Raw genomic sequence first — 13,990 nt, 5'->3', positions numbered from 1 at the left:
AAAACATGTCTGCTGTTAAACTTAATAGGCAGACAGCTATCACCCTTTAAAATTACCTTTTGTGCTCCACTTGCCCATCCCTAATTGCTTCAGTTAATTAGTGCTAGGATAAAAGCTTTAGTGGTAAATGTTAAAAAAAGGACAAAGCTGTTTCACAGAAGGGGAGGAGCCTTTTCAGAAGCTGAGCATCACCTAATGGGTACCTAAATCTGAGTTTAGCTCTATTTTGTAGTTCCACAATAATGCATTCATATTTTATATTGTGGTGACAAGGCTGTATACCCAGATCCTAGTACAATTGCTTCATTTTTCTACCTTAGTACAAATGATAAATAATGATTCTTTGGGGAACAGAAAATTTCCTGAGGAACCACAAGGGATTGTCTCAAAATATGGCTCTGTAGTAATTATAAAAAGTGTTCTTTTCTTACACAGAAACAAAAAATAAAGAAAACACAAAAATATTTGTGAGTGGCTGAAGAGCTGATTTATTCTGTTATCACTGACAGGACTGAGTCCTCATATATTCATATTATGGTCATTAGTATTCCACAACTGGATCTTTTCCCTCACTCAGCAGCAAATCAATTGTTTTTACATCTGCTTGTAGCTCATATTTCCCCAAAGGATTTCAGTCATCATATCGTTTTTCCATTTTCCAATGTACTGTCTGACCTTTTTCCTCAAGGCCTTGCACAATTCACTTCAGTCAATCACTTCTTATTGATTGTTAGCGCCTTGCTCATTCCCTGTCTATCTTGGTTTTAATGAATATAGGAGTATTTTTTTAGTGATATTGTTTTTAATATGTCCTGTCATCTACTCACTGTTCTTTCCATCCCTGTTGCTTCAGATCCCTCATTTAGATTTATACTTCTGTTCAACTTTCATTCCAGTTCAAGCTAAAATTCTACCTTCTTTCAGGTTATCCTTTCTTTTGTATGACGCTTGTATCTACAAAACAAACTTCAGCTTTCAGCAAGCCACTATCCACTTCAGATCTCACTCAAAGCACCATTCTTTTGGGAATTTATAGGGTTCTGGCAAAACCTCTTTCTTAGCTTACAATTTCTCCTCACACTTGTGTTCTATGTGTTTCATTCAATTTCACACTGCATACACTTTCTTATTAGGCAGAAGCATAGAGAAGAGACAGTCCCTGGAAACACTTTTTCACAATTCTTCCAAAGTCAAACCCTGTCTGTTTACCCCACATACTGGAGGGCACAAATACTGGCTAATTTGCAGCTGCCATCTTATCTTTCTTGGCTTTGACTGAAGCACTGAATGTCAGAAATTCCAATCATTCCAATTCTTGGGCTACTTTTCCCTCCAAAGCTCTGCAGTGGTATCAGGTAACTGTTCCCTGTTGCATCCCTACAGAAGGAATGTTGCCATGCATTTTCTTATACTTGTCTGGGAGTCATCCATAACCTCACATACAAGATGCTATTACTGGGAATCCCTCATTTCTAACTGTCTCTTTCACTTATCACAACAATGGATCATCTCTTTGGTCCTCTTAGCAATAACTAGACATCATTAACCAGCAAAGGCTGCAGACAATCAGCACTTTCAGGATGACTGCCAAAAGCTGACTGAGATCCACTGTTCAGGGAACTTCTGCAAAGATTTCAAGTGAAGCTTTTGCTTTTAATGCACAACTTTCTTTGCTGGAAAGTGCCCAAATCACTTTATTTCAATACCAACCATTCAGTTGACAGTAAACTTGGACTTAAAGCTGCTCTTCAAGCAGCCATAAGAAAACAAAAATAACTCAGAGGACTATATCTCCTCAGTCCTTTCTTTTCCTGGGACTCTGTTTTCTCTAACCATTCCCTATTTTACTGTCTCATTTTTTTAACATAACAGTGATGAATGAGGGGAATGGTGGGGTCAACATATTTCACACTTGGATGATGAGCCAGAAAGCCCTCTTCATACCAAGACACTTCAGTGCACTGACCCATGGCACATTCAACCCAAGGCCAAAAGAGACCTCCATAGAAACCTTGACAATAGGTCTCAAGGGATAAACCAGCACAGCTTTACAGCAGCTTTCTGCTTGAGATCACACCATTACACCCAAGATGCCAAGAGACTCACAAAGAGACCCTTATCAGAATATCGAAGAGGGTTGAATAGGAAAGAGAGCCACTAACCTCAGAGTCCAGCAGCACAGAACTGCTATGCCAGGAATTCTAGAATAACTTACTTGTCCTTTTGCATTGGTAAGCATGCTGGTGCTATTAAGCCAATTACTTTGCATCAGTGTCAACCCAGATATAAAATTCTCCAAGTAAGAACTGAGGACAGGAAACATGCTATATAGCTCTTTGGCAAGATCTTAACTTGCTTTCATTAATCCGTAATTCCTACTAAAACTCTTTATAAACTTTCACAGCTACAAGTAAACTAAAATGGCAAATGTCAACAGGGGCTGAAGCTGTGATGCAGATCTTCTCCCAGCCCCTAGTGAATGATGCTGCAAATGTGATGTGAGTAGGACTGACATAAATTAAATTTTAAATCAACTCTTTCTTACAAGCAAAACTCCCCATGCCAGGAAAAAGGAAAGCTCTCCGTGTCTTTTTTTCTACACTGAAATCACAGTAAAAAAACCCAACCCTGTTATATCTCCTCCCCTTTTCACAATCCACAAGATTGTGTGGGTATTGATGTGGGGGTGGATGTCTGAGAACAAGGCACGTTCCTTTACACAACTGTATACTGTGGTAGGGATGGTTATTGCCTTTCATGTCTAACAAGATGTTAGAGAACAAATTTAATTTTCTGAAAAGTACTGGCTTTATACTCTGAAAGGCAAGGAGAATTCAACTCACCATCTGCAAGAACTGCTTCATAGATGTAAGACACAGAATCTCCAGGATTTTCTTCCCATGGTTTATCTAGGAAAAAAGAAGATAGATATCATCACACTGATTTCCAATTTTTTTAAAAATTAAAATTTATATGTATTTTAAATGTAAAATAAAGCTATTATTCTGCAGACAGAAAAAGAAATCTTAGAATAAATCCAAGGGCTAGTACAGAGGAACTAGCCCCTGGATTTATTCTTAGATTTCTTTTTCTAGAGAGATCTGTATTTATGCTTTTCCAGTAAATATCCCTTTGACTGATTTTTTTTTTTCAATTTACCAGAGCTGGTGAGAAAAGTGTTCTTGAGGAAGACATTTCCCTAGAAGTTAATATAGCAAACAATGCGAGAAGAGTTGGGTATAAGATAAAAATAGAATCATGTGCATTAAATGGATACAGACATTGCAGTTTGGAAGACAAGACAGTGCTCCGTGTGATAATACAATAGATCCGGTTACAGACAGTACCACAATCACAGAGTGGTTTGGGTTGGAAAGGATCCCAAAGAACATTTAGCTCTAACTCCTTAGCCATGGGCAGCAACACCTTCCAATAGATCAGATTGTACAAACCTCATCCAATCTGGCCTCAAACACTTCCAGGGATGGTGCATCCACAGGTTCTCTGAGCAATCCATTCCAGTGCCTCACCATTCTCATTGTAAGGAACTTCTTCCTAACATCAAGCTTAAGCCTACCCTCCTCCAGTTCAAAGCCATTCCTCCTAGTCCTATCCCCAGAACCTTCTATGCTCTAGGCTGAGCAGCCCCAGCTCTCCCAGCATGCCTGCAGGAGAGGTGCTCCAGTACTCTGAGCATCTTCATGGCCTCCTCTGGACTTGCTCAAGCAGGTCCACATTGGTCATAAGTTGTTCAATCCAGAGCTGATGCAGCACTGCAGGTGGGGTCTCACCAGAGCAGAGGGGCAGAATCCCCTCCCTCACCCTGTTGTCCATGCTGCTTTGGATGCAGCCCAGGATGCAGCTGGCTTTCTGGGCTGTGAGTGCACATATTGATCTCATCAACCAACACCTGTAAGTCCTCCAGGCTGCATTCAATCCATTTTTCACCCAGACTGTGTTTGTGCCTGGGATTGCCCTGACACGTGCAAGACCTTGCACTTGGCCTTGCTGGCCTTCACAAGGTTTGCGTGGGCGCACTTCAAGCCCACACAAAGGTCCTGTCAAGGTCCTCCAAATGGCATCCCTTCCCCTCCAGAATGTCAACTGCACCACACAGCTTGGTGTCAGCAGCAAATGTGCTAAGGGTGCATCAATGCCATGACAAAAGAGGTCAAACAGCATCCAGCACAGAATCACTGGATGGGTCAGGTTGGAAGGGACCATTGTGGCTCATCTGGTCCAAACCTCCCTGCTCAAGCAGGGTCATCCTGAAACACATGGCAAAGAATTGCATCCAGACAGCTCTTGAACATCTCCAGTGAGGGAGACTCCACAACTTCTCTGGCAATCTGTTCCAGTGTTCAGTCACCCATGTAGAGAAGTTGTTCTTTCTCACATTTAGGTGGAACATCAGTTTCTGCTCATTCTTTCTCAGCCTATTGCTTGGCATCACTAAGCCTGCCTCCATCCCCCTTGTCACTCTCCCTTCAGGTACTGATAAACATCAAGGAGGTTCCTTCTCAGTTGTCTCTTCTCAAGGGCCAACTCTCTCAGTCTGTGCCCCATAAGATACTCTATTAACATTTTTCAGGATCAAGTTCTGGACTCACAGCCTTTTAAGTAAGTGCACAGAGACCCTACCAAGAGTAAAATCTGATTGTTTTTCTACTATAAACTTAAATAGTGGTCATACTGCATTTTTTCTGGGATAAGTGACAATTTTAGTTTGGACAGCAAAACACCTCTTATTTTATCCCATTTCCAAGAAGATGGCACTAACCTAACAGAAGTAACATTATGGTGAAATTACAAGTACCAATTTTGCTATAACAACAGTTGTGTGCAAAATATACAAGGAGTACCTTTACAGAGGTCTTCTCCAGATGCCTTCCAATCATAACTTTTCAGCAATTGTGACTGGTAAGCACAGTGCAAGACTCAGTCAGACTAAATAATACATGACATGAAGGACATATAAGTCTACAGATTCACACAGCCATTTTACAGCATTACCTGCAAACATACTTGTAGGGAGTCTTAAATTATTTGTCAGCTTGAGAAACAGTCTCACAACTGTAATTAAATACTGACTGATAACTGGGCCATAAACAATACAAACTTGGTTGATGTCCATTTCAAATCTTGAAAGAGCAGACTAAAAATGATAAAGTCATTAATTTATTAAAAAAATTTATAAACTAAATAAACAAGTAAAATTGCAGTATGTTTAGTACATGCTGTTGCAATAACACTTATGTTCTAGTCATCCGACTTCTATTATTAAGTTAAATTTTAATGAGTGCATCCTAAATGCTGCTAAAAAAATGTTAAAAAAATCTAAAAAGACACGCTAAAAAACTTTTGGATGCCAGTGCACTCACTTTTCTGGGTGTCACAACTTTTCATCCAATTATTGGCAAAAATAAGAGGAAAAACCATCACATACATGACACATACTTCAGAATCCAAGGGTACCATCACTAGCTACATAGATTACAACATGAGCTGCTAAGAAACCTAACAAACAAACCCTAACAAGTAAAGTCTTGTCAGAATTTTGCAGGAAAAAAGAGAAGAAATAGGAAAGAAGTCAAACAGTTTAAGTGACAGGGGATGACAGTCTCAACATCTTATCCAGGGTTGTCACCTCCAGACAATCACTTGAGTTTGTCCTCTGCTTGGAAATAGCCAGGATGTCATGTCAGACGAAGGAAGTTGGTGACACAAACCAGTTTTTTTGTTGGCAATAATTACCAACCCCCATCACTGCACTGCCATGCCTCCTGAGTGGAACGGAGAAGCAAAGCATCTCAGGAAGATGTAACACTCTGGTAATCTTAGCAGTCCCTGCAGAGCAGTTCAAAGACTCATTGTCAGGGCAAAACGGAAATGAGAGCTATACTGCAGCACACACCAACTAACAAAATGTCCCTTGTGCTCTTGTGCTTATGATACATATAATACACAGTTATTTTCATTTTAATTTAAAAATGTAATTGGTATTTGAGGTGGTCTACAATAAGCAGATGACATCACTACCTTAAAACCCCACCAGTGCTGTGCACTGTCTGAACGTAAATACATTGGAGAAGGAGTAAATAGAAGCACAACCATGTGGTCTCATTTATTGAAACCGCTCCTGGCAGTGAACAAGGCCAGAACCACCCACCAACTTATCTCTATTTACTCAGTCTTGCACGTTCAGGGGAGAAATCTTCACAACCAAGACTTAGGTCACACACACACTGAGTATTTAGTATTCACAAGCAAACAAGACCAAAAATTCTAGCCATTTTATTGTTCAACTTCAGGGTTTTTTAGCTTAAGCACTTTAGCTTAATTTTCTCATAGACTCCAAGCCAGCATCAAAATTTAGGTGAAACACTTTCCCACTGAAGCCAATGGTAAAGTTCCCACTTAAATCAGGGGTTTAGGTCATCAGCACAAATCTTGCTCATAGCCTAAGGAAACCCATTGGCATTCATTACTTGCATTTGAGTTCCAATGTGAAGAGGATTTTACAGGAGAACAAGCAAAGCAGTGGAGTCAAAATGTGAAACATTACTTCAGTATTCAATGTTACATCAAATCACAATAAAATTGATGCCACTGCACTAGAAATGAAACAGGAAACAGATACCATAAAAGTTATGATAAAAATATGATTATTTCTTCCTCTTTTCTTTGGTCTGCGCAATGGAAATTAGCCCCTCAGTACCTGAAGTGGTCTGAATAGCTGCATGAGTTAAGCCCTATTTTAACTCTCAGCCTGCTTTTCCCACATTTACTTATGAGAGAAAAGCCCCCTATGCTAGTATCTCATTTGTCCACATTTACCATAGTACTAGTTGCAAAAGTAGTTTTATTAACATTACTCTTCTTGGTCATTAAAATTGCTCGCAGATACATGGAATATCTTTTAGGTAAACAATCAGAAATTAGTGGCATATTGCCACCTCAGGTAAAAGTTCCAAATTTGTTCTGAGAATTTTTCCTGAGCTGTCAAAGACTCTGGGTACCATTTTCTAGTTGGGTTATATTACTTTATGTATTGCTCACTTTTTAATAAAATAGCAACTAATGAATGGATACACAGAGATTTGATGTGCTGTTCTCAACTATCAAATTTTGTAGAAGTAAATTCTTGTCCATATTTTGGCATTAAAAGAAAAAAGGGATACCACTGATAGGGGAAAAATCTGTAAGTGGAAGTGACAAGAGTTGCTTTTGTGGAACTTTAAAAAACAAAACCTAATAAAACCACAAGCAGACTAATGGATACTTACGACCCCTGAGCTGTATCAAGAAGTCCCACCAAAAGTTTAATAAAAGTGTCAATGCATTTTGGAAACAGTGTCACAGAGAATTATTTGTTTTAGATAAGACCTGTTCTCTTTTTGCATCATTATTATTGATGACAACTTCAGGAGAAATTAAATTTAAGGATTTAAGTTAACTACCTATAGATGTAAATATCAATCTATAGATCCTTTAGATAAACACATGCTTGCCTGAATTTGAAGTCATTCAGGATTAAACAAAAACCCCAGCTACGTTTAGTACACCAGGACACTGAATTAATACACTGAAAATATGTCAATTTAATCTAAAAAAGGGTACACAGTTCAGCAGACCAAGTACAAGTAGCAGACAGACACAGGAGAAGGAAAAGACAGACGCAAGCAAAATATATTGCCTAATTCTACTTTCAACAATATTGGGAAAAGCTGATAAAGAAAAGTCAATTCTAGAGTCTCACTGGACCATCTTAGATGCTAACATAGAAAAATCAAACTTCTGAGTGTTCTCCTCCCTCTCTGGGGGTTATCTTTTTATGGCAATAGTTACAGGATCTACAAAATTCAAAACGAGTCAATCTGGATGTGGCATTTTCAAATAGTGAAACAAATCCTGTAAAAAGAATCGTTTGACAACAATAAAAATATTTGTGATCCTCTTCATGCAGAAGATGAATATAATAAAGTCTGTCAGCATCCTGGAAATATATGTCAGAAAGGTCACTCTCCATATCTTAACTCTCCCTTTACTCTTCCAAGATGTTCAAACAGGAATGACAAACCATTCAGATTTTGTGTTTGAACCACATTACAAACAAGCTCTCTGCTGAGTACAAAACCCCCTGCATCTTCTGTTCCATTTAGTTTTACTCAACATTTTAATTAGTTTTGATTTTTGCCTAGTATATTTGGCACATATACTACTTTAGAGCCAGAAAGAAGTTTTAACAGACAAAGCCCTGTCTGCTCCAAGAAGATGAAACCAGCACCATCTGGCAGGTGAAATAGTTGTGGGGGCATATAAAATGAGACTTATTTTGCACTTCTTCCATCTCAGGCTGTAGGGAGAGTGCAAAGAGAAGAGCACCTAGGAGAGAAGAGACAGCTAAGAACTTATCTTGTCCATGAGCTTTCCCAAGTATGGAAATCTGTAGTGGAATGCTGGTGACTACTAGCACCTATGCTATGCCATTGTTAATGCTCTCCAGGAGAGTGTTAAACTGTGAGATAACAACCTGATTTAGCGTCCACCTTCAGCTGTTCCAACTGCCTAGAGGCCACTCCTCAACCCTGGCATCCATTAGTCCTAGGATCATGATGGCCCACTGTCCTAAGGGATTAACAGGATTTAGTTGCAGGGGAAGGCATGGGTTATGGCCATTGTAATTAAAGCACATTATTGAGTTCTCAGGCTCAATGTCACTTTTAGAGCGATAGCTCTTGTCAATACTGAGGAGACAAGAAGCTACAAATGCTTGGGAGAATAAGTTAAGAGTAATGAAGGGTTTAGTGGGCAAAAAAAGGATCGAAAACCACAAAGAATATACATAAAAGTGTTTTCATTACTATCTCTAAAAGGGTCAAGAATATAAGGGCCTAGGGATGAGCACTGAAAACAAAAGGGATTGAAGACAATGATCCACATGAAGAGAAATGGGAAATCTTGTGTTTCTGGTCCCAATGAAAGGCAAAAAAAAGAGTGCTCCAAGGGAAAAATAATCCCTGTATATACTCAACAACCCCTCAGCAAATAATTTTAAATAAAAGGAAAAAAATCTTCTTTCCCAGATGTGCAGTCTGTCAAAATCCCTGTCACAGGTATCACAAAGGCTAAGAGCTTAACAGGATTCTGCAAAAGAGTATCCTACACACAGACACAATTACCTTTAAGCAAAGGTAAATAATGACACACCATGGGCATCTTCTTTCCTCAGAGCTTAATTCACTCAGATGAAAGCAAATCTCTTAGTTGGAACACTTTCACTGTGCAACAGAGAGCAGAGGTCTCCTATAAAGCACTGATCTAAGCTGGCCTGCCTGATGGCCAGGGTACACCAGTGCACAAAAACAACCAGGGCCAGAGCAATTCTAAGCTAAGAGAGTGGAGGGCGGCTTAGCTCTGAAGCACCAGGCATCACCACCACCTCCAGTCCTGGGTGTAGCTCAGTCCACTGAACTGGTCTGATCCCAGCCACAGTCTATGCATCCCCAGGAAAGATGTACACACTGAGACAGAGGCCTTCAACAACTATTCATTAATTCAGCTTTCTCCTAATCTCTGAAGTTGCTGATTTCGGTCACTGTCAAAGTGATCATCTGAACACCTACTAAACATCTAGCATTACACTTAAGTCCCAAGGGCACAGGTAATAATTACTCTTGTGAGTGCACTGACCTAACCAAAGAACTCTCCTGTGTCTTCTAGGAAACTCTTTATTGCTGCAGAAAGGTTTGCAATTTCCTGTGCATGTGTCAACTGATAGTATCTAAGCACAGTTACTTCTATATAGACACATACACAGAGTACAGACCCACAGTTTTCATCCCATTAAAAAATGGCCAAGAAGTTTCAGTCTGAAGCTACATATAGGACACAGACAGAGATTACAAACACTGCCTTCTGAAACCAAAACAGACAACCAAATGAGCCCAAATTGTCAAGTCTGAGATATGTACTGAGAAAAAGGTTATTCAATATTGAAGATGGTTGGGGAGAAGGAGTCTAAAATGTATTTTTGAAAACACTCATCTCATATAGGGAGACTGTGTGTAGACATTCGGGACAGTTTTAAAGCCCTATAGCATACTTAACCTCACCTACTTAAGCACAAGGCAGCAGGGACATCCAGCTAGGTCATTCATTCAGCTGGGGTCTCTACCCCAGGGCTCAAAAGAATATTCTTGGTTGTTCATGGACATCCAGAACTAGGTTAAGCTCTGAGTAAAAAACAGGAGCTGCAGGATGTCTGTCTTTCTCAAGTACAAGCTCCCATGCCAATAAAACAGCACCTTGCATGCAAAAGAAGCACAACATTCTGCTTGGCAGACAAAATCTTTGCTAAATAGCAAGAGCTGAGAGGAGGTAAGACACCTAAGGATTACAAACAAGCAGTTGTATATTACCTGGTTGAAGAATTTCTTTAACAACAGAAATGTATTCCTCAGGCTTCTGATCAGTAGAAATCTCTTGGCTGCCACCAGCTAAGGTCAGTATCTCATAAAGAATCTCTGAATTCTCCACTCCACAAAGCAGAATTACCACATTATCCAGAGGTTTTAGAACTTGTTCCAGAAAATAACTTCTCCTTTGATTCAGGCAGTTAAGAAGTCCACATGAGAGTATCAGGAGTTTACATTTATAAGACAGTAAACAGAGTAGCTCTTGGTGCTTGAAAGATGAATTTTCTAGATCGTAGAGTAAGATTCCTTCTTTGTTCACTATGAGTCCAAAAAGAGATTTTAAATACAGAGCCCACTCTTCTGCTTCGTGCTCATATATCACGAGGATATCCTTTGTATTTTCTAAAGAGAAAAAAACATAAAAAAATATTTTCAAATGCGATTTAAATACATTATAAACATCAGAAGACGAACTGTCATCATCCCCATCCTCCCCCTCCATAAAACCTTAAGGTGCTGAAGAAATTATCTTTAGCAGAAATCAGCTCATCACCTTGAGGTGATAACATCTCCTTATTTCTAAGGCCAAGGCAGAAAGATTGCCCACAGAAATACTGGAAAAATAACTCAGGATATTATGTTTAGAATAACTAATATTTCAGAATAAGTATTGAAACTGCAGTGTAGGGAGCAGAGCACATTCACATATTCTGCTCCCTCCTAAAGCCTTGACAAATAGGCAGGAGTATTAAAAATGGAACACAGCTTTTAATGACAGGAGTAAAGAATATGTATTTGAACACATGAACATGATCCAACTTCATTAGAAAATTCATTGGTATGTTTAGGATATTTTGTCAGGATGGAAACTCATGATCTTTCTTTACTGTCCTTATTCCACAAAAATAACTTGAGACCTGACAAAAATAAATCTAGAGCTGTATTTTTTCAGTTCTTTCCCTTTGAGATGTAAAACATGGCAACTAATACCCTTCCGCAGAGTTACTAGGGTGACAGTTTGAGACAGAGGCAACAGGCGCAAGCTGAAACACAGGAGGCTGCTCTAAGCATCAGGAAATGGCTTTTCTTCATGTGAGAACTGGAACAGGATGCCTGGAAAGGGTGTGCAATCTGTCTCCTTGGAGCTTCTCAAAAGGTGCCTGGATATGGTCCTGGCTCTAGGTGTACAGGAGAGCTCCCAAATGTCCCATCCAGCCTCAGTCATTTGATGATCGTGTGAAATCATCAAAAACTGTGATTTGATGAGTAACACAATAATAATATACATGAAGCCAGGGTAAGCTTAATAGCCCCAGCGTAGTTGACAATCACAGCCTCATGGAGCAACAATGTGAGGCTGAGGAATAGATACAGCTTCTGCACTTTGCTTCACTGTGCCTCACAGTGTCTGTCCGCTGGTCAGGGCCAGGCAGCCTGACTGACACTTGCCTGCAGTGCACCACAGCTCCTTTGAGTGCCCAAGCTGCTGCACTGTGAGGATCAGGAGATATGGAAACAGAGGGTACACAGAGCTAAAATGTTTCTGGGGCACACAAAGAATGTGGGCAGTGGGATGCACTGTTGGAAGAACAGTACAGATGTAGCTAAGGAAAATAAAAAACTTGTCAAGGATCTCACATCAGCCCACTTATAAAAGGATAAACTGAACAAATATCTCCAGTCCAGGATTAATGCTTAAATTATTTGTCCTCCTTTTCTTTTAGAATAAATTATTTCTATTATTATTTTGACAATTTGTTCATCCATTCTTTCCTCTGGAGATACTTGAAACAAAGCTTACTCAGCAAATGCTGATTGAAACTTGTAGAGAAGGGATTCTATCATTTAGTCTCTTGAGTTCATTGTATGTCTACAAACTCCTTGAAGGACTGTTTTTTAAGTCTTCACAAATCTTTTTAAGATTTGTGAAAGCTCACCCTTCCACAAAGTTTTCTGTCACAGGAAATCATAAAGGGTCATGCTCAACATTGTAGCAGGTGATGATATTTCAAGTTAACCAACTCTTACCAGCACACTAAAACAGGGTAATATTTGTTAAAATGTATTTGGACAGATGAATACTGCATTTCCCACAGTAAAAACAATCTGAAAAATACCTGTTTCTATGAAATGCTGAATATTAATAATAAGGAAAAGAAGCAGGGTATTTCTCACTTTCATCTCAGAGCAAAATAGTTTGGTTTATGATGCTGGGATAAAAAAAAAAATTACTTGCCACAGCGTTGTTTTCAGAATCTCATCTGATCTTCCATAATACTCAGACAGACATGCACGAAGTAGAAACAAAAAGCTATGAATTGCTGCACATTTTCAAAAGAAGAAACTGTATTAACAGTGCTGTAAAGCTCTTCCAGTCTGACCACAGTTTCATATCACAGAAAATGAAACAACCTTCTTGTTGCATTGTGTTGCAATTTCCTGTTTTAGACATCTTAGTCCCTTCCCAGGTGTGGAAATACCTCTTTTCCCCTTCCCCCTCGCCCCCTGCAGGGCTGTCAATCAGTCTTAACATTCCAGCAAGGTGATAGTGTGGTTGGTCAAGTTCAAAGGATGCCCTTCAGGCCTGGGGTCATTGGCCTGTCTATGTGTCCCTCGTCCCAGAGACCCTCCTCCTCCCACCTGGCTGGTGCCTCACCTGTCCCTGGGCTTAAATTGAGCCAGGACCATGTGCGCAGTATTCTGTTGGAGCAGTTACCAAGATTTAGATGTCTGTCATCATGGAATAAAACTCTGGATATAAACCCTCTGACAGAATCCGTCTCCTTTTCTTCTTCACCCTAGCCTGAAGCCCTTCCACCTGAGGTAAACTGAGTTTGTACAAGCCTGGGTTTGTTTCAGTGCCCAGCTGCAACATCCAGCCAGCCAAAAGTGTCTCTGAGGTGAAATACCACAGTTGTCGCCTTTGGCCCAGCAGCAAGGGTCAGACGAGCCCAGGTACAATCTACCTGGTAATATTGGAATCTTATTCCAATACCTTCTATTTACATACAGTCCCTCTTAACCAAAAGCATTGTAGCAGTTCTTTAAAAATGTGGATATAAAGACAATACTTACACCATAAGGAAAATTTAAGAATTCATTCTTTAAACTTTGTTTGAATTTACCTGGTTGTAACTTCCAGCCATAATATAATTTCATATTTCTGCAATACTAAAGGAGTATCTGTTCTTCTGCTCTCAGAAATCCATCCCCTAAGGTCTTCAGATTCCCGTGAAGTAACTCTTAGCCTTGCCTTCATTACAGTTTGTAAACTAGGATTAATACTCTTCCCACCACAACTGGGACATGGTAGAACTCTCCCTATTTTTTGTCCTGCACTTTTGTGAATCTGCCTGCCTTTTCAAAATACTGAGAAAACCACAACTGCATACAAGGTAGGGGATCCTTCATACAGTGTATGAGAAGAAAAAAAATAACCTTGGGTATGCACATGAGCTCATAAACAATGAATTTCATTCACATTCATTCATCCCTGTGCAAATGGAAAGTACAAGGCTTGAAAAAGGTACTCAAAAAATTCTAAAGATGAAAGTGAGAAACATGCATCGAAA

At 39.6% G+C, this 13,990-nt stretch overlaps 1 protein-coding gene across 1 annotated transcript in view; it reads right to left on the bottom strand.

Moving 5' to 3' along the window:
- BANK1 (B cell scaffold protein with ankyrin repeats 1) overlaps positions 1-13,990 on the bottom strand; it is a 134,724-nt gene that overhangs the window by 104,218 nt on the left and 16,516 nt on the right. The window contains exons 3-4 of the mRNA XM_054295404.1: positions 10,422-10,820; positions 2,844-2,909 (exon numbers count right to left, since the gene is read on the bottom strand). Coding sequence (XP_054151379.1) covers positions 2,844-2,909; positions 10,422-10,820 — 465 coding nt within the window. The remainder of the gene's footprint in view (positions 1-2,843; positions 2,910-10,421; positions 10,821-13,990) is intronic.

The sequence above is a fragment of the Melozone crissalis genome, unplaced genomic scaffold (assembly GCF_028551555.1).
Source record: "Melozone crissalis strain CALT ecotype California unplaced genomic scaffold, PUWL_Pcris_2 ptg000006l_1, whole genome shotgun sequence".
Classification (NCBI taxonomy): domain Eukaryota; kingdom Metazoa; phylum Chordata; class Aves; order Passeriformes; family Passerellidae; genus Melozone; species Melozone crissalis.
The sequence above is the reverse complement of the archived record's forward strand: the minus strand, read 5'-3'. Positions and strand labels throughout refer to the sequence as shown.